Below are 26394 nucleotides of genomic sequence, written 5' to 3'. Positions count from 1 at the left end.
TTCATGAAGTCTTGACATGTTGTTTCCCAATTCCCTCAGACAAGAGAGAATAATACTATTAATGAAAGAATTAAGACATAATTTATTGGGTCATTGATTTGGTGATCAATAGACATTGAACGTATTCCATTATTTTAGTTGTTTAAATACTTAGACATGATCAGACAAATCATTTGGTAAAGAAGGTAAAATAAATGCCCGTACAAAAAATGATTAGCAAAGCGAATTATTCGCGTCTGTTTCGAAGAATGTTGAAATCAGGGAAATCCATGTAAGCCTAGCTGCAGGTATTTGAGTACTTGGGCCAAGTTGAGCGGTCCGCTCCGTCGACAGAGGGCGCTCTTCTTCTTGCTGTAATTTATCCCGGTAAGGCACTTTTCCCATCAGCCATCGACGCACATGTAACCCAAGTGACCTCAGTAGTCGAGTGTAAAAGACTAGTTAGTGGATGTTCCGTAGACTGCTTGTAACATTACATGCAGGATATTAATCGCGAACACAAAGGAAGAAGTGATTGAACACTACACCACCACAACCAACCTCCATTATTCCAGCGCATAGGCTGTATTAAAGCAGAAATCATGGCTGGAATTGAGGGACTGTCGCCCGCTTCGGGCCCTGTCGAAACCCGGCCCCCCGAGGACGAGATTGAAGATGATGAAGACGAAGATGTAAGTCACTCCAAACGAAAATACAGTTCAGCTTGACAGGTACCACAAAGGGCAGCTCGTGGTTTTATACCATGATCGTTAACGTTACACATTTGACAACGGGTGACATGTTGTGTGGTACAGTAGGTTAGCTGGGTTAGCTTATGATAGCTACTAGCTCATAGACTGTCTATGTACTAGCTAGGTAGTTAGCTAACTGCAGACTAACTGCAAACATAGCGGTAACAGTTGCTGCTAGGTTGTTAGGGTAACGTTAGCCCTGGAAATACAAACATTTTTGTATTTGTATGACTGTGGTAGACTTTACTGTCTATCCGAATTCAGTACGAGGTAAGACCTGAACCCTACCATTTTAAATGTATATTGCTCGTATAGCTTCTACATCTTGGTGAGGCCATAAGTTATACACAGGTAATGTTACTGTTCTTATACGTTAAAGCAAGGTATTAAGCAAAACATGAATATTATTAGTGACTTGGTCTGTGATCTGTCAAAGTACGAAACTAGTGATGTATTGTAAGAGAAGTAACGCATATAAACGATTTTGAACGGATACAGTGGTGTAATTGTCATGTCCTGCAACTGCCTGGTCAACTGACTGACCGTTGTCTGACAATCTTCCTCCCTATAGTTGGATGAAACACTGCTGGAAAGGCTATGGGGACTCACAGAGATGTTCCCTGAGTCGCTGCGAAGTGCAGCAGACGTGTCAGCACAGAGCTCTTTCTCACTGGCCAAGAAGCTTTACAGGTTACATTTATATGTCCTCTTCATTGTTTGCTATAAGAAAGATATGTCTGACATCATACAAGATTTATTCTTCTTCTTAATCCAAACCTGCATTTCAGCTTCTCGCGTTCAGCACTCTGGGTGGGCACCACTTCCTTCATGATCCTTGTCCTGCCAGTGGTGTTTGAAACAGAGCGACTACAACTTGAGCAGCAGCAACTTCAACAGCAAAGACAGGTATATACAAATATATTGCCATGATACCAACAGCTGGCTAATGGTTTGAAAGTGTTTTGTCTCAGCCCGTTAAAAGTTTGTGGCTCCTGGCTTTTGTAAATGAGAAGTGAATATAATATATAATATGAGAAGAAAATTATAAGTGTATATCTTTTGATCCTGTGAGGGAAATTTGGTCTCTGCATTTATCCCAATCCGTGAACTAGTGAAACACACTCAGCACACAGTGATCACACAGTGAGGTGAAGCACACACTAATCCCGGTGCAGTGAGCTGCCTGCTACAACAGCGGCGCTCGGGGATACACAAACATAATGGCTTGGACAAGGCCACGACTCACTAGTGAGTTAAGAGGATGGAAGCAAGGAGTGTCATTTGTCTGGCTATTGAGCTCATGTCAGCAACCCTTCACCAGAGTCATACTCTTCCTTTAACAAGCATAGTGATGAGATGCAATGTATTTAATCTTGGTCGATCAAAAAGGAAGTCACTGAAGTTAAAGGGACACCAGGCAACGTTTCGTGTTAATTAATCATCTTCGTAAGTCAGTATATGGTTAAATGACTCATTACAGGGCGAATGAAGACTCTCTCGCCCGCCCCTACTGCCTGTAGGAAGAATATCCCACTTGCAAGTTCGGTGTATCGTACCCGCCGACCTTCATTCTCACAAAGTCTCAGACATCACAAGAAGCAGGATCGGTTTACATCATGCATCCCCAGGCAGAGGCAGGCTAACGAAATGCTAGCGATTGCTGCAAACGTGTGTATAATGGCAGAGTCGGCGAAGAAGCAGTGAAACCCCTTGACGGAAGATGCAAAGAAAAGGAAAAGAGCTTCAGACCGAGCGAGGGCTTGCACATGTATCAACACGTACAGACGCTAGGGGGAGCTTTGTAGAGAAAAAGCATCAGGCTTTCCTGGTGTCCCTTTAACTAAAAATGTCAGATTTAACCAAATATAGTTGGTTCTGGATGAACTTGGTTGATTTTCTGCTTATTATGGATGTCCTGGTTGCAAAAGGCACTGCAGTGACATTACATGATATTAAGTGCATAATGCCATGCTGTTCATGGACTTAAAAGTTGTGGCAAACCCATTGTTTCATATTTTCCCATTTATGACTATCCACTTTTAAGATGGAGTTCCAGTCAGCTCTGACTCTTCCTGTCTGACTGGTAGCTAGTCCTGCAGCAGAGTGTCTAACGGTACACAATGGGTGCACAAAATTCTGGAGCTTCCTTCTAAATCTGTTAGTTGTCTCAAACACCAACTTGTCCTGATTTCTCATATTTGAAGGACACATTAATATACGTTTATCAGTGTTGGGAGTAATGCATTAAGAAAGTAATGTAATTACAGTAATGCATTGCTTTTTGCTGTAATGCAGTAATGTAAGGCATTACCAATACAATTTCAGTAATATTTTACTCGGTACAATTCTCAGTAACTGAAGTTACTTTGCTTTTTAACCCAAAATTGAGAAATGCTCAAATGGCACCAGAGAAGATTATCCAATAATTAAAAAAAGTCATCTATGCTGGTCCTGGAATTTGATTGCCTTGTTTAGATAACTGTAGAAATGGAATTTGAGTTATCTCTGCCATTCATAAAACAGATCTAACATGGTTAGGCTATACTTCTCATTTCAAGCAGTGAGAATAACTAAAATGTTGCTTTTACAGACAAAGATTGTAGCCATTATTCTCAAACGATTTGCATTAAGTCTACACCACTGTAAGTGGAAGGAAAGGCAACCAGCAATGATGAGAACCATTTAAAGTCAACATACAATTTCACTATGGCTATATTTTACTATATTAAGTTGTGAGTGACCTTTGGCCTTTGGGGCCTACATTGTTCCATGAGCCATAACTGCAACCATCATATTGTTCTTTTGTTAGCCTTAAGCCTAGCTCAGTCATTATGCCATACCACATCACCTCTTGCCGTGTAATGAGCTGCATTGAACACATGAAGAAATCCATATTTCCTGTTATTTTGGTGAAAGTAATGTAAACGTAGTGTAATGCCTTACAATTCAAAGACAGTAATATTGTAATGTAACAAATTACTTTGAGATGACAGTAACAAGTAATAAATAATGCATTACGCTTTTGAAGTAACTTGCCCAACACTGACGTTTATTGACCAGTGTGGCAAAATCAAGCACTATGTTGATTGACTGGGAGTTGTCTATGGCTCAGTTTGAGTCACTATGTTTGTTTACTTTTTACATGACTGTGTATTAACACTAGAGTTTTTTTCGTGTGCAAATGCTGAAAAGACAGTTAGAGGTTTGTGGCGATCAATTTGCTACAGTTTGCTTGAAAAAGTGATGGGGATGAGAATCGCAGACTTCTCTACTGGCCAAAGTGCAAAGTCTAAATCTAACTGAAGTTAATTTAATAAAGAGGCACATTTTTCTCACTAATTTAATGTGATGAACAAGATCCTAAGCACAAACATCGGTGGATCAGTTCAAATTTCCCACAAGCGACACGATAGCTTGAGTTTGTGCACAAGACACAGTGCTCATTGAGTCACTATCCTCGGTGCCCATCATTTAAATTAGGGCCCCATATCTTATTCATGAACACAAACCGTTATCTTCAATTCACTCATTAATTTCATTGTTCATCACTATTGTCATTTTTAGTTCTGGACTTAATTCCATTGCATTTAGTCAATCCCCTTTGCTGACAGTTCTGACAAGAGAAGACATAGGGCAGCCGTGGCCTACTGGTTAGCGCTTCAGACTTGTAAACGGAGGGTTGCCGGTTCAAACCCCTGACCAGTAGGCACGGCTGCCCTTGAGCAAGGCACCTAACCACTCACTGCTCCCCGGGCGCCACTGTTGTTGCAGGCAGCTCACTGCGCCGAGATTAGTGTGTGCTTCACCTCACTGTGTGTTCATTATGTGCTGAGTGTGTTTCACTAATTCACGGATTGGGATAAATGCAGAGACCAAATTTCCCTCACGGGATCAAAAGAGTATATATACTTATACTTAACTATACAGGAAGGCAACACATTCATTTATGATTATATGACGTGTTTTTGATGCATGATTGACCACAACTTAATACATTTTAACCTGTACATCCTGTCTAAACTCAGATATACTGAAGAGTTGGAACCTCTTGTCTTAGAATCAGTCTCTGTGCTTCTTGAATAAACTTTGTTATATGCACAGTATATATACTCTTGCATGCCATCTTGTAGCTATTACACCAACAATTCATTGTGCATTCTTTGTTGATCAGTACAATGCCACTTGTTGAATTAAAATTAAAATTACCCCCCCCCCCCCCCATTCTTGTTTATATTTTCAGATCTTATTGGGACCGAATGCTGGAATGTCTGGTGGCATGCCTGGGATGATGCCTCCTGCACCAGGGAAGATTTGATGACCGAGCAGCAGACGATTAGACCAGAAAGACTAGCGGTTGTAAGTTGACAAGAAGAGAGCTGCCGGGGGTCAGCACGCACATTCATTCCAACAGAAGGGTTTGATGAGAGATGCCAGCTGATGGATGGAGTGGAATGATGAGCCTTCCTCTCACTCCCTCTGCTCAGAATATTCTCCTGTGTGGACTGACCTCTAAGCACTGATCTTTCATGTTTTTTTTATCATTATTATTTCATTTCATGTATTATATAGTCCTGTATACACTTGTGTTTTCAGTGGCGTGAAGGTGGGCCATCTCGAAAGGGTTGTTTTCGAACTGTTGCAATCGTGTGTGTCCTCTTGTCTGGGGTGCAAATTGTCCATGGCAGTCCTAACTGTTGCTGGTGTGGCTAACATGCTAGAGGAGTTACATGAGGTTTAATAAATATACATGTGGGAGGGGTCAGATACATTCAGAAATATTCTGTTTGTATGTTATGTGGATTTTAATAATATGGTCATGGTCCACAAGAATGACAGCTTTATGACTTTGCCTGATTAAGCCATGTGACAACTTCCTATAATTGAATAGAAATTGAATAGTTTAAAAAGATACTGTACAAACAGATCTATGTTGTTACCCTGTATCACAAGACAAAAATAGTCCAAATGTATGTATTGTCCTGATTATGTCAAAGAACTACCCCTATAAAGATGTACAGAGTGGTATTCAAACAATCACTGAAGCAGCTACATGTTGTAAAAGTGAATTGTTGAATTCTATCTATTGTCTTTTTACCTCTGTTTTTGAAACAATATTCATGTATGAGGAGACTGCAGAAATAAAGACGCTACAAACAAGTGCTATGTATGCTTCTTTTTTCTGTTAGAATTATTCTGAGCACACAGAGTATTTCTCTTAAATTTCATTCACACTTTGTTTTAGGTAATTTACTCATGAATTATGATAGTGCAAACAACTGTCTTGTGTGTGTATATTCATGTTTTATAGAGAATGACATGACATGTCTAGTGATTCTGCTTGTGTACATGGCCTGAATAGCCTGGTTTACCACAGAGAACACCGCTGGTTACAACAGAACGTCAGTATTGAGCGCGAGCGACCTCCTGAGAGAAGTTTTCGTCAGACTCATTAGCAAGAGTAGGAGTTGTAAGTGGTAACTTAAGGCAATACTGTTTCTAACTCAAATATTGTATTTATGTCTACAAAAAATATGCGTTATGTTGTATTTGAAGTAACCTGGTAATTCCTGGTAGTCAGTTTGATAGGTAGTTCGTCAGATTGGTAGCTAATAGTTAACATTAGCTGACAAGGTTATTACGTTAAAGCTAACTTAGCATGTTCTCTTTACCAATAATAATCTAACGTTACAGATAAATATGAGATCCGCCGAGGACCAAGTTGTGGAGGATGAAGCAACGTTAGGATACCAGGATGACGAGGTATACCTAGAGAATGAGAAAATTATAGCCTCAGAGTTGAAGTTTGTTAATAAATCAAACAGAATGTGAAATTCATCACCTTCGATAACACTTAGATAACTCCACAAGAGGGCGACATTGTAAGTAATAGATTATCGAGTGTTCATTGATAAGAGGTTGAATGCTGAGGTTGAAATGAGAAATGATCTCGACTTTATCAATACTTACGAATAAATACTCATATCAATTACTATATTAATTAGTGTTTTCTCCACAGGAATCATTTTTCCAAGACATTGACCTTTTACAAAAACATGGCATTGTAAGTATGAAGGAGCACACATCTCCATAATATTACTTCAACATTACCACTGGTGAGAAATTCATATATGTGATGGTCATGTATCATTGCCTAAGAAAAAACTTTGTCGCCGCACACTCTATCTCTTAATTCTTTTATTCCAATGTTTCATGTATCATTGCCCACACAGAATATGGCTGACATTAAAAAACTGAAGTCAGTGGGGATCTGCACAGTGAAAGGCATACAGATGACCACACGCCGAGCTCTCTGCAACATCAAAGGTCTCTCTGAAGCTAAAGTTGACAAAATCAAAGAGGCTGCTGGGAAACTGCTGGTGAGATAACAGGCCTGGATTTAGGTTGCCTGCAGCTATTTATGACCATAAAGTGCAATGGGGTTGAAAATGATTTTGTTTTTATGATGTTGGTTCAATCTGTTGCGCCATGGATTCTTTCATGTGTTGGAAAATGACCTCACAGAGTAAATGCAGAAAAACAAAACAAACAAAAAGTGTAAACACCTCCAATAGAGCGGGAGAACATCAATGTGAGATACAAAAACAGCTGTTTTGTCCAATCTCTCTCAAAGGAATAATTCCTTTTAGCTAGTCTTGTAAATTCTGGGCAAGCTTATTTTATACATTGTTAACAGCACATGATAAACAAAAACAAGTTTGCATGAGGCCACGGCTCTAAGTGGTAAGTCTTTGCATGTCTGTCCTCTTCAATCTGTCAGCAGTGTGTTATTTTCACGTTCCTCTCCTCTTACCAGGCTAACGGTTTTCTGACCGCGTTGGAGTACAGTGAGAAGAGGAAGCAGGTGTTCCACATCACCACAGGGAGCCTGGAGTTTGAGTTAAGGCTTGACCTTTATCAACACGAGAAAGCCACCAATTTCTTTACACTTTTCTCTTTCTCTAATCACCTCAACACGCACGTATCATGCTGGGTGGAATCAATCTCTCACAGAACTCTCATTTGTGGAGAGTTGAAGTCATAAAGTTAAGTGTTCCAACAATAATATTTTTTAAATAAGTTTCTAATTCCTCTTCTGTTCCATCTCAGTAAACTCATGGGAGGAGGCATTGAGAGCATGGCCATCACTGAGGCATTTGGCGGTAAGACGGATGGCTTTGTGCTATCCTTTTTTCCCCATCTCTCTCCTCTCCACTCGCCTCAGTGTCTGTTCTTGGCTCAGGGTCGTCTGGGCTGGAGTTAGCGGCGGTGTCGTATAAAGCAGGGTGTGTTGATGACACATGCGGTTTGGCACATCCTTGGCCCTCGGAGGAGAACTTAACATTTAAATGTTTTCTCATGCAGAGTTTCGAACTGGGAAGACACAGCTCTCGCACACACTCTGTGGTAAGTTGTGTCAGCCTACCTTTCGGGGTACTTCAGTGATACTTCCGAGAATGAACACTAAACTTGGTCTGAAAAAATAAAGTTAAAATTGCACTGTGACAGTAACTTTGTTTCAAACAAAAATGTTCAATGTTTTTTTTCATAGTGACATCGCAAAACATCAGTGTTTTTCTTTACAGTAACAGCACAGCTACCCGGAGAAGATGGTTACCCAGGGGGCAAAATAATTTTCATTGACACAGAAAACACCTTGTATCCTTCTCTGGCCGATCTGCAAAACATTAGTTCAAATATACTAACAAATATTTGAACTAATATTTGAAAACCACCAGTCCAGGCCTTAAATCAGACCTGGATCACAAATGCAGTGTCAGCAATGTCTACCGTCTGTCCATTCCTTAACTTTCCTAGTCGGCCAGACAGGCTGAAGGATATTGCAGACAGATTTAATGTGGATCATGAAGCCGTGCTGGACAATGTGCTGTATGCTAGAGCTTATACCAGTAAGAACCTGGCCTCTTGTTTTTTTTTTTAATGTACATCAAGGTTGTAAAAATATGTTCTGTACTCTGTTGGTTAGCTCCAAAAAGATATCCCAAATGTGTACATTTAACTTATACATTCGTGATCCTTTTAAGATGTTTTAAACCCCTGAAATTTGCTAGTAAAAATGATATATGAAACAAGTTATACATACATGTACATAGAGGGCTTAACCTTTTCTGTCTTGATACATACAGCCTCGTTCAACGTCATGTAAGCAAAACATCTGTGTTTTCACTACACAGGCGAACACCAGATGGAGCTGTTGGACTTTGTGGCAGCCAAGTTTCACGAGGAAGGCGGCGTCTTCAAGCTACTGGTACAATGTCAGAGAATAATTACTGCAGTCATACATGTTTTTTGTCTTAATATATTTCAATGTTTTAATGTATTGCTCTCTAATTTGAACCATCCAATCCACCACCAATCTCTGGTGTCAATTAAGCCTGGTCCAATTTATCACATGCTAGTGAGTCAGTGGTCATCATACTACTATATACTGTATCACAACTTAACACCAAATTTTCACTATTCCTCTCACTATCTCTTCTGCTTGGCCCTGGAACTGTCTCTCTCCCTCTGCGTTACAGATCATTGACTCGATCATGGCTCTTTTCCGGGTGGACTTCTCTGGTCGGGGCGAACTTGCAGAGAGACAGCAGAAGCTGGCTCAGATGCTCTCCAGATTGCAAAAAATCTCTGAGGGTCAGGGCCCATTGGCAACTGCTCTTTCTAATTGAACTACAAGATGTTTCTCCTGTTTTGTTATTAATCATATGAGATATTCTCTGGAGTATAGAGATGGACATGCCTCTTTCTGTGTTGAACGTTATTGCATTATTTGTTTGTTTGTTCTCCACATCTCTCTTTTTATGGCCTACAGAATACAATGTGGCCGTGTTTGTCACCAACCAGATGACGGCGGATCCAGGAGCAGGGATGACGTATGTGACTGCAAACTGCCATTCTCACAGAACTGTTTTAGGGTCAGACTCAGAACCCTTAAGAGATCACAAGAGCCCTGTTATTGCTACTGTCACAGGTTCCAGGCTGATCCCAAGAAGCCCATTGGAGGACACATCCTGGCCCATGCTTCCACCACCCGAATCAGCCTGAGGAAAGGACGAGGCGAGATGAGAATAGCCAAGATCTTTGACAGGTATATCATATACATTAGCTCTCTCACATATATATTCGACTTGCACTACATTTCTATTTCTGATGCAGTGTGTGAAAACAGCTTCATCAGAATAGAACTGCTGACATTTAAATGATTTCTCTCTATTACACAGCCCCTTATTTAATGAAGCGCATGCAACATTCTTCAAATATTTTCAATGTACACCTAAAGGTAGTCCAATTTAATGTCGGCTGCACTGATTTTTGTGTGTCCCTTAACAAGTCTTCTCTTTCTCTCTTTTCAGTCCTGATATGCCAGAAAATGAGGCTACGTTTGCAATTACTGCTGGAGGAATCGCAGATGCCAAAGAATGAGGCAAAGATACTGAAGGGTGGAGCAGTCTTGGAGAAAAATGATGTTCAGTTGTATGTGACTTTATTAACTGCAAACATACAGTGTCACATTAACAGTTTGCTATTTATTATTGCAATTATTTATTATTATTATATCACAACTACTATTTATTATATATTGCCCCAATGATTTGTGTATGTGAATTATTTTTATAAAGTGAGTTGTAAATAAACATATATTGTTTGAAAATGTGTGAATGTTTAATTGATTAAATAATAAACTTGCTTTAAGAATATTTAAATTTTATGAATTCATTAATTTAAATGTAATGCTATTCTCCTTATTATAGTTTGACCAACATTCTAATCTGTTCCCTGTTAAATGTTAAATATTATATTGTTTTTGTATTTGTATGTCGCTTTGGACAAAGGCGTCTGCCAAATCCCATAACCATAAGAATAGCCCTAATGACCAGCTGTACCTATGCCCTTTTAAGCTTTGTCTTGCTCAAAGCTCAGTTCTGGTTGAATTGCTGGCATTCCCGTGGCATTGCAGTATCCCACTCTTCAGATTATTGGGATTCAGGACTTAATGACTCATAGACCTTAGTTGGTAGAGATGAATGTAAACACATGTACATACCACTCCATAGTAGGGAAAAAGAACTTGACAGCCATTTGCCCAGCCAGACCGCAGGCAGGCATCCACCTTTGTCCTTTGCCAACTGAACTCTTAAAGAATGTGCAGTTTGATTTCGCCAAGTACGGCATATAATACGGATCTCACCAGTGTTCACTTGTAGCTTTGAATCCGAATCTTTGACGATGGACCTCTAGGGGGCAACGACTAAAAAAAAAATGCGACCAAAATACAGGATGTCTAAAATCGTCATTTCCGTTAAACATACAGCTAGTTCGGTCTGCTAGCTAGCTATGTGCTCGGAAGGCTTTCACTACCGCTAAAGGTTTGTGTCGGGAATAAGTGAATGTAAAACAAATATTCTTTCACGACTGAAATCATCTTTCGCACATGTGTTAACATTATATCATTAAGATAAAAACATCCCAAAATCTTTTTAGACTCGACTCGATGAGATCCATCCCTTGACACAGTTACCAAGCTTTCTAGCGTACCTTGTCTTGCAGGCTAATCAGCTAAGTAAACATGTAGCAAGTTAGCATAGTGTAGTACACATTTGTTTAAGTTAGTCATACCGATATATGTATTAATCGTCTGATATACTGTAAGGCCTTTGGCCCTTTAGCTGTTTGAGTATTGAGTAATTTGACGTAAATAATATTTCTATTTTGAGTGGTCGCAAGTTACCGGTATGCAACATAATCAGAGTTAGCTCCTACCCAAAACGTAAATAGGCGATTAGCGAGATGACAACAGCAGAATAACTTTAGATCAGACGCTGTAGATGTCAACAAACGATTTCATACGTTTCTTCTCTTCACAGTATTAGTCCCACCTTTCGGAAACAATATCGTTTTTGACCATAACGAGTAGTATTGCCACATTCTAATTCAATTGCCTGGTGAACTCAAGATTTACAACTATGTTTATTTCTCAACAGAGGGAACCATGTCGGGCACAGGTGGAGGGAAGCGTGCCTCAGGTGGGGACAGTCCCCCTGGCCCACCTGAAAAGAAGTCCAAGAAAGAGGAGAAGACCACCACGACTCTCATCGAGCCTATTCGTATTGGAGGGGTCTCTTCCACGGTTAGTCAGTCTTTGCATAAATATGTCACTGACTTAACTGTCAGCCAGCAGTTGGGCCTTGAAATGTCAAAGCACTTTGCTCTACATTTGCTGTTACAGGAAGAAATGGACATGAAGGTCCTCCAGTTCAAGAACAAGAAGCTGTGTGAGAGGCTAGAGCAGAGGCAGGTGATGGAGGATGAACTGCGAGAGAAGATTGAAAAGTTGGAGAAACGTCAGGCTACCGATGACACCACCCTGCTCATTGTGAACCGCTATTGGACACGGGTATAGTATTTATTTTATTAGGCCCATATCTTTCTTATTTGTATGGTATTTATCTGTGTTAATATGCTCAGCTTTCTAAATCAGATGTTATCTTTGGAATTGTTAGAATTGCATATTGTTTGACCCATTATTGCTTTATGTGACAAATATTTTCGTGCCATTTTCCCACTCCCACCGTAGCTCGATGAGAACCTTCAGGTCCTGCTTCAGCGCGTGGAGCCTGAGAACCCTCCAGAGCCCGCTCCGACCCTGTCTGCCACGGCCCCAGAGCCACCCGCCCCCTCTCCTGCCCTGGCTCCTGAACTCCCTCCAGTGCCTGCTCCCGAGCCTGACACAGAGCCTCCACCAGCACCCCCTCCAGCAGATGGGGAAGAGGTGCCTGCTCCCCCACAGCCCCCTGCTCCAGATGAGGAGGACCGGCCACAGCTGCCTCCACAGCAGGATGGCCTGGACCAGATGGCTACAGAAGTGCCACGGGTGGATGGCATCACAGGTAGGCACCTTCTTGTTTTTTTCTGTTAAGTCATTTTGTCCAAGTATGATTTGGTTGTAATGATCTGAGTAAGTTATTACCAAATGCAAGGCATTTGTTTTGAGTATTTGATGCTTAGATTTATGAACGATGAATGAATATTCATACAAGTCACTTGCTGTAGGAAGGCATCAAGGTACCTGCTACATAATCTTTTCAGACAGCCTAGCAAGATGGCAATATAGAACGCTGTTGCCAGGATACCAGAAAGTAGAATAACGTAACGTTCGACTGCAGCAACAGCTGCTCACAATTAAATAGAATTTTGGATGTTGAAGGTAACATGTAGGATACATCTATGCTGCCTTCGGCAAAACAAAGGTATCTTAGAAGGCAGCATTCCATAGAAATATTTGATTCGGACATGCCTCTATGTCTCACTCCCCTGTTAGATATCTTAAAAGGCAGCATTTTTTTCACTTTGGACACAGCCATCGTTGATTATTTTTCTTGTTTAATCGAGTAGTTGTTTAATTGGTTAAAATACCAGAAAATTGTGAAAATGTCAATGAGTGTTTCTCAAAGCTGAAGAATATGTCCTAAAATTCCTTGTTTTAGTCCACATGCTAAAAATATTTAGTTTACTGTCATCTGTCAAGACTCAAGAGTAAGTCAAACTGAAAATATTTAATGTCTCTGATTAGCAATGACCAAAATAGTTTAAATAGTTTGATAGTTGAAACTAATAGTGGTTTACAATTAATTGATTAATCAATACATTGTTGCAGCCCTACATGCAGATAGGTGTTTTTGCTTTCAAAATAGCTTTCATGTGAGGAGTGTCCTATCCGCCTGTCTCGCACAAAAAAGAGCATTACTGTGGAGTTGAACAGTCAAAATATATTTAGAGATTCATATCTTGGCTGTAGTGGAACAGTATGCTCACTGAAGGCTGTGTTTCACTTTTTTCAATTTGCAAAATCTTCCAGCAAAAATGTATGCAGACTCATGAGAGTTGGCAGGCACCCCTAGGCAATTTTGTGCAAAGATCTGGCAATAGGAATTGATTCTCTTCAGGGTATGTCAAGTTAGGAATAGAATGTAAAGTCTTGCAATGCTTCATGCATCTGTTTTCTATTCTTTTCATTCTTTTATAAGATCACATTACTTAGTAGTCAGTTGTTGTCACTCTGACATGTTTATCAAGGAGTCTTTGGTGTCAGCAAGCTGTAAATTGACTTGCTGTACTTGTTACCTGCATATCATCACCATTTATTTGCACTTTAAAGTCAAAGTAAAACTGTAATGTTTTGAATCATGTCATTTGAATCAGCTGCACAAGTGCTCTTTTGTCATGTCAGCATCCCATCCGGCTCCATCCCTGTCACTTACGGTCATCCAGTACACTGATTTAGGGCTTCAAGTCGAGCGTGAATTTCAACCAGGCAAATATGGAACATGCATAACAGTCCGCTCCCTTGTCACCCAAATTCCCCCCCCCCCCCTTCCCCCTCATCCACAGCGCCCCCTCCCCCGACCCCGCTGAGCGACACTGCCAAGGGGTTCCTGGCCACGCTGGACCACTGCTGCGAGGAGGAGCTGGGCCTGCAGCTGCAGGACCGCATGCAGTTCAGCAAGAGCACCGTCGCCTGTGTGGTGTGCGTCTTCGACCGGCTGCACACCAACATCGAGGACCTGTGCGCCCGCGTCCAGAGTGCAGGTGAGGCCCCGGGCAGTCTCGTCCTTAGTTCACTCCCCGCTCCAAACCACCATCAAAAGCATGTGGAAACAGCCAGCTGAAATCTCTTGAGTGCTTTCCTGCATGGTTGAGCTGTGCATACATGGTACATATAATGTACTTGCTGTGAAGCTTGCGTGTTTCTGGCAGAGAGGGTTTACGCAATCGCAAGGACATTGTTGGACGCTTCGCTCGGTTTCTGTGGCCTTCATTGATTTGCAATGAGGGATAACTCCCTGTGTGCCCCCTTTCAGTGTGTGAGGATGATAACCAGAGAGAGATCCTGGCCCAGAACTGCTCTCTGCTGGAGGAGAACCGGAGACTGCAGGACCTCGCCTCCTCGCTGCAGGGCAAGCACCATAAAGTGTCCATGGAGGTGCGTGTCCAGCTGTTGTTATTGCCTGCTAGAGCAAATGCCTTACATGCAGCATTGCCCAGTGTGTTCCTATAACATTGTTATCTTGCATTCCCTGACAGTTATAAGCTTTAGCAAGCCTTTATTTTCTACATAAGCACATTATAATCAGCGTGTATACAGCGTATAAGAATGTCTATGCAATGAAAAGGGTATGTTTCAAAGTCTGACCCAGTGTGTAACGTTAATGTTATGATATTATATATATTATATGTTATGCCATATAGATGAAACTGAATTGAATTATGAGGGGTTGAAATTCAACCGCACCTTCACAAGTTGTTATACTCAACACTGATCCATACACTGAGAAGACATTTTACAAGATGGAAAAAAACTGCAACATTTGAAAAACTGCAAAAAAAACCAAATGAGTTTATGACTTTGTGCCCCTTGTCGTTCAGTATAATGAGCTGGTAGACAAGGTGACTGGCTCGGAGACCAAGGTGTCTGAGATGGAGACGGCTGTAGAGGACCTGCAGTGGGACATCGAGAAGCTGCGCAACAGAGAGCAGAAGCTCAACAAGCACCTGGCTGAGGCCCTGGAACAGGTAATCACAACACAGTATTATTTACATTATGCAATGGGTCATCATGGATTTCAGAATCACCTCGCCATATCAATGAGTTCTGGCCTGTCTGCCTCTTATATGCTTATATGTTTCTTGTCAAATATCTGACAAAACGATATCTGATGTGATGAGATTTATTGTGGCTTTCAGTCGGCTGTAATTGATGATCTTTCATCTTTTTTGTGACTGTATTTCTTTCATAGTTGAACTCAGGCTACTACTCCACAGGAGGCTCTGGAGGGCTCCCTGGAGGTCAGATCACCCTCAGCATACAGAAGGTGAGGTGACTCCCCTCACACTGTTCAACCACTGATACACACAGACAGTGCTTCATTCAGCAATGCAGTGGTGTATAGAAAGTCATGTTAGAGAGGTACTGAGAGGCACTGTCTGATCTGTAACCCCCCCCCCCCCCCGCCCCATCTCTCTCCCGGTGTCCAGTTTGAGCTGCTGAACGCAGAGCTGGAGCAGAATCAGGAGCTGGCCAACAGCCGCATGGCGGAGCTGGAGAAACTGCAGCAGGAGCTCCAGGAGGCGGTCAGGGAGAGCGAGATGCTCAAGGTGGGCTGAGTGGAGTCATACCTGTGTGTGTGGAGTCATACCTGTGTGTGTGGAGTCATACCTGTGTGTGTGTGGTCTGAGTGGAGTCATACCTGTGTGTGTGGTCTGAGTGGAGTCATACCTGTGTGTGTGGAGTCATACCTGTGTGTGTGTGGTCTGAGTGGAGTCATACCTGTGTTTGTGGTCTGAGTGGAGTCATACCTGTGTGTGTGGAGTCATACCTGTGTGTCTGGGGTCTGAGTGGAGTCATACCTGTGTGTCTGGAGTCATACCTGCATGTGTGTGGAGTCATACCTGTGTGTGTGTGGTCTGAGTGGAGTCATACCTGTGTGTGTGGTCTGAGTGGAGTTATACCTGTGTGTGTGGAGTCATACCTGTGTGTATGGAGTCATACCTGTGTGTGTGTGGTCTGAGTGGAGTCATACCTGTGTGTGTGGTCTGAGTGGAGTCATACCTCTGTGTGTAGAGGCTGAGTGGAGTCATACCTGTGTGTGTGGAGTCTGAGTGGAGTCATACCTGTGGAGTCATACCTGTGGAGTCATACCTGTGTGTGTGGTCTGAGTGGAGTCATACCTGTGTGTGTAGAGGCTGAGTGGAGTCATACCTGCGTGTGTGGAGTCATACCTGCGTGTTTGTGGTCTGAGTGGAGTCATATCTGCGTGTGTGGAGTCAGATTTTCCGCTAGAAAAAAATGGTGCCGGTCAAAGTGACCGGCAGAGTTTTCGTTTTCCTGACATTTTGATGATATGCTAGTCAAATATATTATCGCTTCTTAATTAGTCAAATTGAGGAAAACTGGAGACAGGCTACCTTAAGAATGACATAATCAAGCTAGAATGCAACATGTTCATTAGCCTAACTTAAACATGCCTAACAAGATCTAGCCAGTATCTTTTCATGGACAGCAAGAGTCCGCTTCGTTCGTTGTTTTAAAAAGGCTACGTTGTTTGTTGCTGCTACCCACGTTCTCCACATCTCCAGTGGTGACTGTTTACCTTACACAGATGCGCACATACAAGAATGAGCGCTCACACCACTACCCACTAATAATATGCCTTTGATAACAATAAATCAAGAAATGTTTCCTATTCTGGGAAATGTTTAGTTTCTTTTTCTTTCGGCCGCGGTTCAATGATACCGTTTAATTGTGCCAGAAATTATCCGCGGACCGCTGACCAGTAATCTCCTCGTCGAGGAGGCCCTAACCCTGCAGATCATAGACAGAGAACGCATAGGCCTACTGTATGCTTTGGGTAAAGAACACTTTGCATGTCCAGTGTAGACTACACAGAGAATGACAGTGTCTTGGAGCGGCCGCATCTCCCGCAACTCCACTTCCAATGTCACTGATTCCGACAGATACACCCGACACTTTTTATCTGGTGGTGGTGGAGTTGACCGGACATCTGAGGCTTCAGACGTTACCAATTTATCATCATCCATCAAGTCTGGCCTCTGAAAAAACGTTTAAGGCTAGTCTGCCTGGGCCTGGCCATGTTTGAACCGCCTCACTCATTTGTTCGTTGTTTAACATGGACGTTTTAAGCGTGCGCTTCCTATTTGAAATGCAGCATAGCTATGCGTGTTGTTTAATAGCTTACTTTTCAAACGGTAGGGCCTGTTCATTTAAAAACATAGACAGAGGACGTATAATATAGGCTTACGTATTAAGGCTTATTCTCAAATTCAGATTGCGTTAGGGGACGGGATAGCCAATTTCAATCGGACAATTTGACCGGAGAGATTTAATTTTGTCGGACATTTAATTTTTTTTCCGGCCAATGTCCGGTAATTACCGGACAACGGAAACCCTGGTGTGGAGTCACACCTGCGTGTGTGGTCTGAGTGGAGTCACACCTGCGTGTGTGGAGTCTGAGTGGAGTCACACCTGCGTGTGTGGAATCATACCTGCGTGTGTGGAGTCTGAGTGTGAACTGGTTTAAAATGTCTTGGTTGTTCTTGTTTATTGGTTGTTGTTTATCGGTTATTGGATCGTTTATAGCATCAAGTGGTAATTTTTGTAACAGATGGGTATGATCCATACTTTAAACATTTAATTATTTAGAACAAGTGAACGAGAACAAGTGTTGATGGAAGAAGAAAATAGGATAATAAAACTAGTGAAAGTAGACATCAGGGATTGCAGGAGATAAATAACAGTAATGGCTTGTCCTATCATTACATTGCTTCAAATAGTTTCATTGTTTTTCCTTTCTTTTAAAATGCTGTTGTTTTTAGTTATCATGGAGGGCTATAATTTTAATATAACCATCTTGTAAGTCCAACAGGTGTGAATGAGCCACACTATTAATAGAGCATTCTCAAATATTTATATCTCAAAATATTTATAGTCTGCATAAATCAGATATCAAAAGTATTATTATTATTATTATTATTATTATTATTATTATTATTAAAAGCAGAAGTAACATCAAAGAGGGCAGTAGATGACTTGTTGCACACTTCAACACATTCAACACATTTCACTGCAATCAACAGATGGACCTGCGGAACATTCCAGAAGAAGTGGTGAAGGAGACACCGGAATACAAGTGTTTGCAATCACAGTTTTCTCTGCTGTACAATGAGTCTCTGAGTGTGAAGACCCAGCTGGACGAGGCACGGGCGCTGTTGCTGACCGCCAAGAATGCTCACCTCAGACAGATCGAACACATGGAGGTAGGCTTACAGACAATAAAACCATATGCAAGTGTTGGTGGTGTAAAGCCGTATGTATCTGTACCGAATGTACCAAATGGAGTCTTTAACAGTAATCAACAGTAAACTTTTTTGCTTGCGGACCATGTTTCAAATTTGAGTTCCTACACAAACATATTAAGTGCTGGACCAAATGTCAGTTTAGTCAGTTTGCGTCAAAAACATTTGACATCTTTCCAAAATACTTTTCCTGTTGCACATCAGTAATATTGTCAGTGAATCGTAGGTTAGCAGTACCTACAGGCTTACTGTACCGGAAATGAACGGAACCGTGACTTCAAAACCGGCGTACAGACTCAACCATTATTGTTGTGTACTGTTACACTCCTAGTAAATGTATTATTGATATTATATACAATTTCTAGATCATTTTTATTAATAGAGCATCAAATAAACTGTTATGGTGAGTTTGAAAAAAGAGAGAGACATATGATGATACTTTTTCTGTGACTAGTTCATGGATAGGTTAGTAGCATGAGGTTATTATGTGGCTCAAGACAAGACTATGACATTGAACCGATTTACATGTGGGCGGAAAAGATTGCGTCAGCGTAATCTACATTGAGGTGCAGACAAGGGTGGGTAATTTTAGAAAAGGAAGTAGAGATATAGTCCTCTGCGTCCATAGTTTGAACTCTGTAAGATAGCAGCTGGCTGACATTCATGCTAAGTTTAACTGCAGTGATAACTGGAAATAGTCGCACGTCGTGTCAAAGCTCAGTTCTCACGGCCGGCCTTCTTTTCTCCACCCCCACCCCCCTGACCCCCCCCCCTCTGTCCCTCATTGTTGCCGCTTCCTGTGTCCCTGTGGCGTGGCGTGATGCGATGCGTACCCCCTGGGGGCAGAGTGACGAGCTGTCACTGCAGAAGAAGCTCCGCACAGAGGTCATCCAGTTGGAGGACACGCTGGCCCAGGTGCGCAAGGAGTACGAGATGCTGCGCATCGAGTTTGAGCAGAACCTGGCGGCCAACGAGCAAGCAGGTAAATAATCCCCCATCAACCGGCTGGTACTCCCTGAGTTCTAGCAGTTTCCGTGTCTCGACGCTGCACCAGTGCATCACTTCAGCCATACATGAGCATCTGCCTGCTAACACACTCACAAGAAATACTCACGCTACTCCCCAGATGTCTGGAAATGCTGCAAGACAAGTGTGTTTGGTAATTTCAGTATAGTTCACCATTATGTTTTGGCTTAAATATATTAAAGTAACTCATCATAATCAATGATAATACCAGCTGTGATAGTCATCTTTATTATATAATAATGTTAACTATTCAAATTGTCATCTTATGAAAGCTGTGATGTCTGATATTTCAGTTAATTAGGACTGGGTATTGGCACAGATGCCATGATTTGATTAAATTATAACTCAATATTGATCGAAATGAGATGTGAAATACTAACATCTTTCCATATTAAGAGAGATATTTTTCAAAGATCTAAAGTGACCAGATTAGGATCGCTTCAGTTCAGGCTAGTTCACAACAGATCCAATTTAGGAAGCTGGACAATACAGTAGTGAATCTTGCCAGACAGAGGCCACTGGCAGGATGCCGTTTCTCTGTCTATTGGGATGATGGCCAGGGTCATGCAACCTTTATTGGAGTGTCTGGGAAATTTTTACTGATGAAGGTTTGTTGGTGCTGGAAGAACGAATTTTATTCGAGATACTAAGGAGATATTTAATGACTATCACACCCACTGTGAAGTATGCTCCAGCGCTGTTTAAGAGCACGGAAAAGATGTGATCTGGATTGTATCCAGGGAATACTGAACCCGCACGGATGCCAGGGAATTTTACAGCGACATCATACTTTTCCCTCCGGTCGCTGTCTTTATTGGTCCCAGTTTCACTTTCTAACATGACAACGACCCAGAGCATTTATCCAAGGCCTGTAAATCATATCTGGAGAGGAAATGGTGAGCTGAAATGTTTTCTATCATGGAAAGGCCTGCCCAGTCACATAATATTAACCTGAACGGGCTTCTGTTAAATTGAAGGACCTGGACTGTATGTCCGGTGGCAGTGTCCAACCAGTGCAGGTCATCTTTGGACTGCTCTCAGTAGGCTTGGATTAGTATATTTAAGTGAATGTTTCAAACTGATTTACTCTGTTTGGATACTCGCAGTACGTAGGGCTGTAATAGATGTCGATGTTGGGGTTTTGTATTTTTCCTTATACTGTAGTTGGAGTAGATAAAACATGTCTTAAGTTTGTATTGTCATTTATCAATGCAAATTTCTAAAATTTTGAAGCCACTCTTTCGCGTTTTGGTCAGTTCAATTATTTGTGAACCAACATTGTTCAACTTACTTCAGTGGTGGCTAATTTAAATGACCCCAGTTAATTAGGTAATTCATTGGTTGGTGTCCAAGTAAAATACATGTCTCTGCTGGACATAGGATGAGTGAGTGTACTCTGCAGTGTCCGTTACGGAAATGTCTCGCCACATCCACCCAGTAGCTCTCTCCCCTGTCCACGGACCACTCCCACATCCACTAATTGAGGCCGGACTCGTCAGGGAAGTTCAGCTTTTTTATCGGTCCTGCTGCGCACCAAGCCCGGTGACTTCCTTTGTTGCAGTCGCCAGGGGTTACTGTTGCCATAGACGCGAGGCAGGAAATGTGTGTATGTGCAGAGCGAGGGGGATGCATCCTGTCTTTGCCTTTTCCTCCCAGCCTCAACGGTGTGTGCTTTGGCCCGTGTCCACCCCCTAACGTGGAACAGAGATAGTGGCATACACCCATTGTATCTGTTATTATCAGACTTAACCATCTACCAACCCCCCCCCCCCCCCCTTTCACATGGTGTTGGTAGGGCCCATCAACCGGGAGATGCGTCACCTGATCAGCAGCTTGCAGAACCACAACCACCAGTTGAAGGGTGACGTGCAGCGCTACAAGAGGAAGCTGCGTGAGACCCAGATGGAGATAAACAAGGTGTGTGTCTGTGCCCTGTGTCAGCCCGGAGCCCTGACCTCTGACCCCACTGAGCCGTTGCAGGGTTTAGCGCTAAAACTGATAAAGTTCACACACTCTCTAGAATGGACCAGGTGGCATTCTCCTGTGTGAGTGCTACAGTTTCAGCCATAAACAGGACTCAATGGTAAATTCCTTAGGCTGGTGGTTAGGGGGGGGTCTGCAAGGAAAGGCCAGATGCCTGAGCGCCAGAAGAATATCTCCGCAGTAACTAGTAGATGGATACTACAGCAACACTGTTCCACACAACAAAAAAAACTCATGGAAAAGTATGAGCTCAAACTTAAAAGCTAATTGAAATAACATTTGCAAGAACACAGCTATTAAGAAAGGAAGGGGGGGGGGGGGTATAGGAATATATACAGCCTTGTTTACTGTATTAAATGTCAGCAGAAATTGTTTGACTTTGCACAACTAAACGCAGCTGTTGAAATGTCATACATATACACTGCTAACCATATGGTGTCACTTTAAGAAGCGACAGTGTTTCAGTTTTTACAGTTTTTAAGGATGACAGATTATAGGGAGACCCCTCTATAGACTACACTAATACATACAATAAATATGTTTATCTATCTATCTTTATGACAGGTTTAGACAAAACAAATTCTCTATAAGAATTTCAGCTTTCTCTGTCTCGCATAAACAACACAGGCTGAGATATAGAAGGGAAATACTATGTTCTTGGGTGCCATGGAATCAGAACTCAAACTCACTACAGTGGTATATATTCACTGGGATCAAATACAAAAGCTTAACTGAACATGAAGCGTGACCAGTTTCATGAAGTTTATGTTTGTCTGTCTATGGCGTGTGCAGTTCACTATTCTGTTAAATTAATGTTCACATGTGCATAAGCTAACTTTTTTTAACGTTTATCACCAGGGATGGTACCTCATACTTTTCCCAGACTCGCTCCCATTCTCCTGTGTTTACATTTCCACTCCTGAGGAATTCTCAGTATGACCTATAAAAACCACTAAGCCTCTTCTCACGCTGTGCTCATTGACATATGGTATTAAACTGTAAAGTTATGTGGCTTTGAAACGTGTTTTTTGTTCAGTCAAGTCAAAATGAATCGCTGAATACAAGTAATGTTTAAAAACTGGATTACATCAAACTTCAGTCAGAAAGATGTATTTTCTATAAAAAGGTTGACCTTATCTCTGCTGGCAAATCCCAATGACACAGCTTTAGCATCTGTATTTAATAAAAGAAATGGTGCCACTGTAACTGGTGCTTTATCATGCATTGTCAGATGGGGCAGGGATCTACTGTAATCCTCATTTCTAACTCCTTCTGTTTTGCTCTGTCCATCACCCACCCCCTCCTTCCTCTTCCTCCGCCTCCTCTTCCTCGCGGCGCGTCCCTCAGCTGCGCTGCCAGAGCGGGGACGCCAGCGGCGTGCTGCTGCTGGAGGAGGCGGCGAGCGACGCCGGCGGCGGCGGCGGCCTGGAGGTGAAGAAGGAGGAGGACGAGGAGCAGGAGGACGAGGAGGAGGAGCGGCGGCGCGAGCTGGAGCGGCAGCGGGCGCGGGAGCGCGAGCGCGAGGCCGAGCGCGAGAGGGAGAGAGAGAGGGAGCGCGAGCGCCAGCGCAGCGAGGAGATCAAGAGGAAGGACTCGGACACGCTCAAGATGCTCCGCGCCGAGCTCAAGTACGTAGCGCGCCGGTCCCACGGGTCCTTCAGGCCGTGACGCACACACACACGCACACACACACACACGCACACTGTCTGGCTCTCTCGCTTAGTAACACAGGGTGGGGTGCATGGCAAGCCGTTTTCCATTTGTTAAAGTCATGGCCCCCCCAAGCTATGGGGCTAATTCCACCCAGATGAGCTGGTGTGCTTTGGATACACTGCCTATCCCCCTTTCTAAACAGTGCCCCCGCCCCCTCCCACCCACCCACCCAGCTCCACTCTCTATCACTGTGGTATAGGATAATGGAGTTTAATGTGTGTGTGTGTGTGTGGAGCTTTTCTGATCCCCTGCTCCAGCAGCCCCTCTGTGTAGTTTTAACGCGGGCCTGTGACGCACGTAGAACGCGGCGTCATGGCTTGGCACGTCGGCCACTGGCCTGCGATCACTTAGCTGTATGGATGATGTAACTAATGACGGCAGCAGCTGCGTGACCTCAACAGTGCGACTTAAACATCTGGATTTCTCATGGACGAGGGAGAGAAAACGCCTCTCAACCCCCCCCCCCCACTCGTCCGAGCCCGCAAAGGGACCCGGGGACGATTCCATGAGATCGAGCGGTGTTAGAACTCGCTAAGAGCACTTTACTGCGTTTCCTCGATTAAACATGGTGGGATGTTATAGTCACATTTCCTAACTTCACATAAACACAGGAAATTCAGAGCAGACGTGGCCGCTTGCACGGTGGTGGAATGTTGTTGTTTTTTTCCGCTGCTTGTTCAGGCCTTTTGAAGCCTAGTCCAGTGCCCACAGATAGGGGTTTGTAGCTCAAAGGACATCTTCAAAACATGTGCCAGGGGATTGGTGATAAGATTTTTTTATTTTGCATGTGTGACCCGATAAGGAATTCAGAACATTCTAAATTCAAACCATTCCCTATCCTGGTCAGTTCTAAGTGTTTTCTGTGTGTGTGTGTGTGTGTGTGTGTGTGTGTGTTTTCTGTGTGTGTGTGTGTGTGTGTGTGTGTGTTTTCTGTGTGTGTGTGTGTGTGTGTGTGTGTGTGTGTGTGTGTGTGTGTGTGTGTGTTCTACAGGAAGGCGCAGGAGTCCCAGAAGGAGATGAAGCTGCTGCTGGACATGTACAAATCCGCCCCCAAAGAACAGCGGGACAAAGTCCAGCTAATGGCTGCCGAGAGGAAGGCCAAAGCCGAGGTGCGTCCAACTCCACCTCCAACCAACTCTCCCCCTCACACACAGACACACACTTTCTCTCTCACTCCCCTTAACTCCTCTCGGCTGTGTGAATGAGTGCCGTTGCCACTGGCAACAAAACGTTTACACCACACATCCTAGCGACACCCCCTACTCCAAGGATAAATAGAGTTAGGCTCTGTTGTGCTTAATGCCAGGCAAAGGCATTATGTCATCGTGCGTCAAGCCTGTACATTAGTGCAAAGTATGTGCTTGTTTCTCCTACGAAATGAAAAACAAATGTCAGGGAAGGAGAGTGGAAAAGAGTTGGAACCAGTTTAGTTCCCTCCCTGATAGTCTTCTCTCCAGGCTATAGTCTTAAAGTTTCAGTTTTTTAAAAGATGACATATTTATAGGTTCATTACTGTGGGCAAAACAAGTGTAAATTTTACTCCGTTGTTGGGATTTGATTAAGCTGGGCTGCGGGCCAGATCTCGGTCGGGTATTTTGCGCTAGCAGCTGCTCGTGAATCTGTCCGAGCTCAGACGGTGACACTGAGGCCTCTGTGGTTGGGGTGGGGTGGGGGTTTGAAGCCGTGTCTTAGGAGATAGTGGATGTTGTCGCTGTTTTTCCGTTGTTGATTTGGTGTGCTCTGAAGAGTTTGGAATGTCTGATGGATCACACAATCACGCATGGTTGAAACAAAATGAGCTACACGTTGAAATAATTTACAGAGAAGTTGGGGAGCCATAAAGGAAGTGCCCGAAACCACTATGAATCATTGATCTAAAACTGTATTCAGGAGATTTGGATAATTCTGTTTTTTTAAACGTTTTACTGTTACTTTATTGGTGGGCATGTTGGCATGAGCCTGTCTTTCTGCTTTGTATCACTTGTCATGCAACAAAGATTCAGGATACGGGATTGCATGACAGAACAAGATTAACAATAATAATAAAAAAAAAAAAACCTCTCACTCATCATGTCAAGGTTAACTTTCTCAAGAAATGAAAAAAAAAAAAAACCTTTTGCCTGCCCTTACGCATATGAGTTATGGTGTGTGTTTGTGTGTGTGTTTTCAGGTGGAAGAGCTGAGAGTCCGTGTGCGTGAGCTGGAGGAGAGGGAGAGGAAGGAGAGCAAGAAGCTGGCAGACGAGGATGCCCTGAGGAAGATCCGGGTTGCCGAGGAGACCATCGAACACCTGCAGAAGAAGCTCACCGCCACAAAACAGGTGTGTTCAGCATAGCCACTCCCCCTCCTTTCCACACTCCATCTGACAGAGTAGTCAAAAGAAAATGACCTATATAGCGAGTCATTATTTAATATATCTGCTCGTACTTCTGTCAAGGTCTATTGGTATGCACGCCTGTCTAATTATGTCTCTGACTGTAGACCTGTTATTTTACTGTTTAGATGTGTATGTTGTTTGTAAATGTATGAGGAGAGGGGACAAACGATTCAACCTCACTGTTTAGACAACTTGTCATGCAGCCATAACACATGAACTGGCCTGTGATAAGAGGTTTCCTCTCCGTCTCGCTCCGAGACAGACACAGGGGTCAGGGGTCACGGACTGAGTCAACCTAATGTTTAGCAAAGCCAGATAAGCCCTCAGAAATACTGCCCACTCTCAACGGCCATACATAAACAGTCACCAGCACTTAGGTCAGCCTACACAAACACGCCTATGCAGTCGCTGTTTGGTGTGCAAAGTTATTTTTAGTGGATGCCTCCATATTTATTTCTCCAAATGCAGTGAGTGTTTTAAAGTGCTTAAACAAATAGTTGATCCGCGTCCCCAAATGTTCGCTTTTAGTTCCTTTTAGGCGGGACCCGTCCCCCTTGGGAGAATGTAAATTGGGGGTTTACGAGGATTTCACAGTGTTTGGGCTAAGCTTTAAAAGGCCAACGTAAACAACGGCGGAGAGATGAAAGAAGAGCCTCAGAAGTGAACCTCTTGTTT

At 42.9% G+C, this 26394-nt stretch overlaps 3 protein-coding genes and 1 long non-coding RNA gene across 4 annotated transcripts in view; 3 read left to right on the top strand and 1 right to left on the bottom strand.

Moving 5' to 3' along the window:
- The first annotated feature begins 374 nt into the window (after positions 1 to 374).
- Positions 375 to 5888, top strand: tomm22 (translocase of outer mitochondrial membrane 22 homolog (yeast)). The gene is made up of 4 exons (XM_076298331.1): positions 375 to 671; positions 1303 to 1421; positions 1520 to 1637; positions 4972 to 5888. The coding sequence occupies exons 1-4, from the start codon at positions 582 to 584 to the stop codon at positions 5044 to 5046; spliced, it is 402 nt and encodes a 133-aa protein (XP_076154446.1). The 5' UTR covers positions 375 to 581; the 3' UTR covers positions 5047 to 5888.
- A 401-nt stretch (positions 5889 to 6289) lies between these two features.
- dmc1 (DNA meiotic recombinase 1) lies at positions 6290 to 10291 on the top strand. Its single transcript, XM_076298337.1, has 13 exons — positions 6290 to 6491; positions 6748 to 6792; positions 6962 to 7108; positions 7546 to 7628; positions 7839 to 7891; positions 8094 to 8135; positions 8315 to 8387; positions 8547 to 8638; positions 8924 to 8997; positions 9269 to 9383; positions 9562 to 9622; positions 9721 to 9837; positions 10103 to 10291. Exons 1-13 carry the CDS (start codon positions 6429 to 6431, stop codon positions 10170 to 10172), a joined length of 1035 nt encoding a protein of 344 aa, XP_076154452.1. The 5' UTR covers positions 6290 to 6428; the 3' UTR covers positions 10173 to 10291.
- Positions 6918 to 10878, bottom strand: LOC143137963 (uncharacterized). The gene is made up of 4 exons (XR_012990136.1): positions 10795 to 10878; positions 8833 to 9790; positions 8155 to 8203; positions 6918 to 8053 (listed from the first exon to the last, which is right to left on the bottom strand). It is a non-coding gene; the product is annotated as an uncharacterized LOC143137963 (long non-coding RNA).
- Positions 10879 to 11060: 182 nt separating this feature from the next.
- rnf40 (ring finger protein 40) overlaps positions 11061 to 26394 on the top strand; it is a 21309-nt gene continuing 5975 nt past the window's right edge. Inside the window, exons 1-15 of the mRNA XM_076298294.1 lie at positions 11061 to 11116; positions 11732 to 11877; positions 11977 to 12144; positions 12325 to 12637; positions 14139 to 14336; positions 14609 to 14730; positions 15174 to 15320; positions 15545 to 15619; positions 15783 to 15902; positions 18402 to 18581; positions 19467 to 19602; positions 21442 to 21563; positions 22977 to 23257; positions 24334 to 24451; positions 25513 to 25662. Of these exons, the coding sequence (XP_076154409.1) occupies positions 11740 to 11877; positions 11977 to 12144; positions 12325 to 12637; positions 14139 to 14336; positions 14609 to 14730; positions 15174 to 15320; positions 15545 to 15619; positions 15783 to 15902; positions 18402 to 18581; positions 19467 to 19602; positions 21442 to 21563; positions 22977 to 23257; positions 24334 to 24451; positions 25513 to 25662 (2268 nt within the window). The 5' untranslated portion in view covers positions 11061 to 11116; positions 11732 to 11739. The remainder of the gene's footprint in view (positions 11117 to 11731; positions 11878 to 11976; positions 12145 to 12324; positions 12638 to 14138; positions 14337 to 14608; positions 14731 to 15173; positions 15321 to 15544; positions 15620 to 15782; positions 15903 to 18401; positions 18582 to 19466; positions 19603 to 21441; positions 21564 to 22976; positions 23258 to 24333; positions 24452 to 25512; positions 25663 to 26394) is intronic.

The sequence above is a fragment of the Alosa pseudoharengus genome, unplaced genomic scaffold, assembly GCF_046254945.1.
Source record: "Alosa pseudoharengus isolate Yale_2024_CS ecotype anadromous, Long Island Sound unplaced genomic scaffold, YU_APseudo_1.1 YU_APseudo_1.1_scf_21, whole genome shotgun sequence".
Taxonomy (NCBI): domain Eukaryota; kingdom Metazoa; phylum Chordata; class Actinopteri; order Clupeiformes; family Clupeidae; genus Alosa; species Alosa pseudoharengus.
This window is presented reverse-complemented; position numbering and strand designations above follow the sequence as displayed.